Genomic DNA, 745 nt, shown 5'->3' on the forward strand with positions numbered 1-745 from the left:
AGGCCAACTCAGGACCTGGGCCTGGCACCCAAACTGCTGAGTCCTTTCAACACTTTCGAGATGTCTTCCTTTGTCTAGGAAGCTGAAGCCAGGGCCTCAGGCTCTGCAGCTCCTCCCAGGGGCCCCAGGCCTGGACTCGGCCCCCAAATCTGGGCCGTCTCAGAGTTGGCGCAGTCTGGAGTTTTCCATCTGTGGCCTCAAGACCCAGTTCTTAGGAGGAGGCCCCCAAGGGTCACAGGATGGGAGGGGCACCCACCCTAGGCCTGCTAGGTCCCCAAAAAGCCGGCGCCAACTACAAGTCACTGGGCCCCCTGACCCCCTCCCTTCCACTGCTCTGTCCTCGGGCACTGTTGAAATATACTTTTTATTGCATTTCTGCCGTTTTACAAAAATATGACAAAATAAATTAAAAACAAATAAATAATCGCCTATTCTGTGTGTTTTCTGTTGGTTTTGGGGGGTTTCCTTTCCCCCATCCCGGTCGAAAGGAAAACGGCAGATGGGGGGGGGAGGGGGGGGCCCGGCCCCCGGCCCTGCCCCAGGATGGGGCAGCCAATACCGGGGGCCGTCGAGCCGAAGCGCGTTTTCTGGGTGGCGGCCGCCGCCCCGGTCCACGACTGATATTGCATATGAGAACAGGAAGGCAGGGCGGGCGGGTGGAGCTAATGCCAGCCGCTGGGCCAGCACACGGCCTGGGGGCTGGGGCTGGGGCTGGGCGAGGGCGCCGGGGGCTCCGGGGGCTCGG

At 61.1% G+C, this 745-nt stretch overlaps 1 protein-coding gene across 1 annotated transcript in view; it reads right to left on the reverse strand.

Annotated features, from left to right (window-relative positions):
* Positions 1-426: 426 nt before the first annotated feature.
* Positions 427-745, reverse strand: part of ANO8 (anoctamin 8) — a 14,323-nt gene continuing 14,004 nt past the window's right edge. The window contains exon 18 of the mRNA XM_040445552.1: positions 427-740. Within this exon, the coding sequence (XP_040301486.1) occupies positions 663-740 (78 nt within the window). The 3' untranslated portion in view covers positions 427-662. The remainder of the gene's footprint in view (positions 741-745) is intronic.

The sequence above is a fragment of the Herpailurus yagouaroundi genome, unplaced genomic scaffold (genome assembly GCF_014898765.1).
Source record: "Herpailurus yagouaroundi ecotype Mexico unplaced genomic scaffold, PumYag 193, whole genome shotgun sequence".
NCBI classification, from domain to species: domain Eukaryota; kingdom Metazoa; phylum Chordata; class Mammalia; order Carnivora; family Felidae; genus Herpailurus; species Herpailurus yagouaroundi.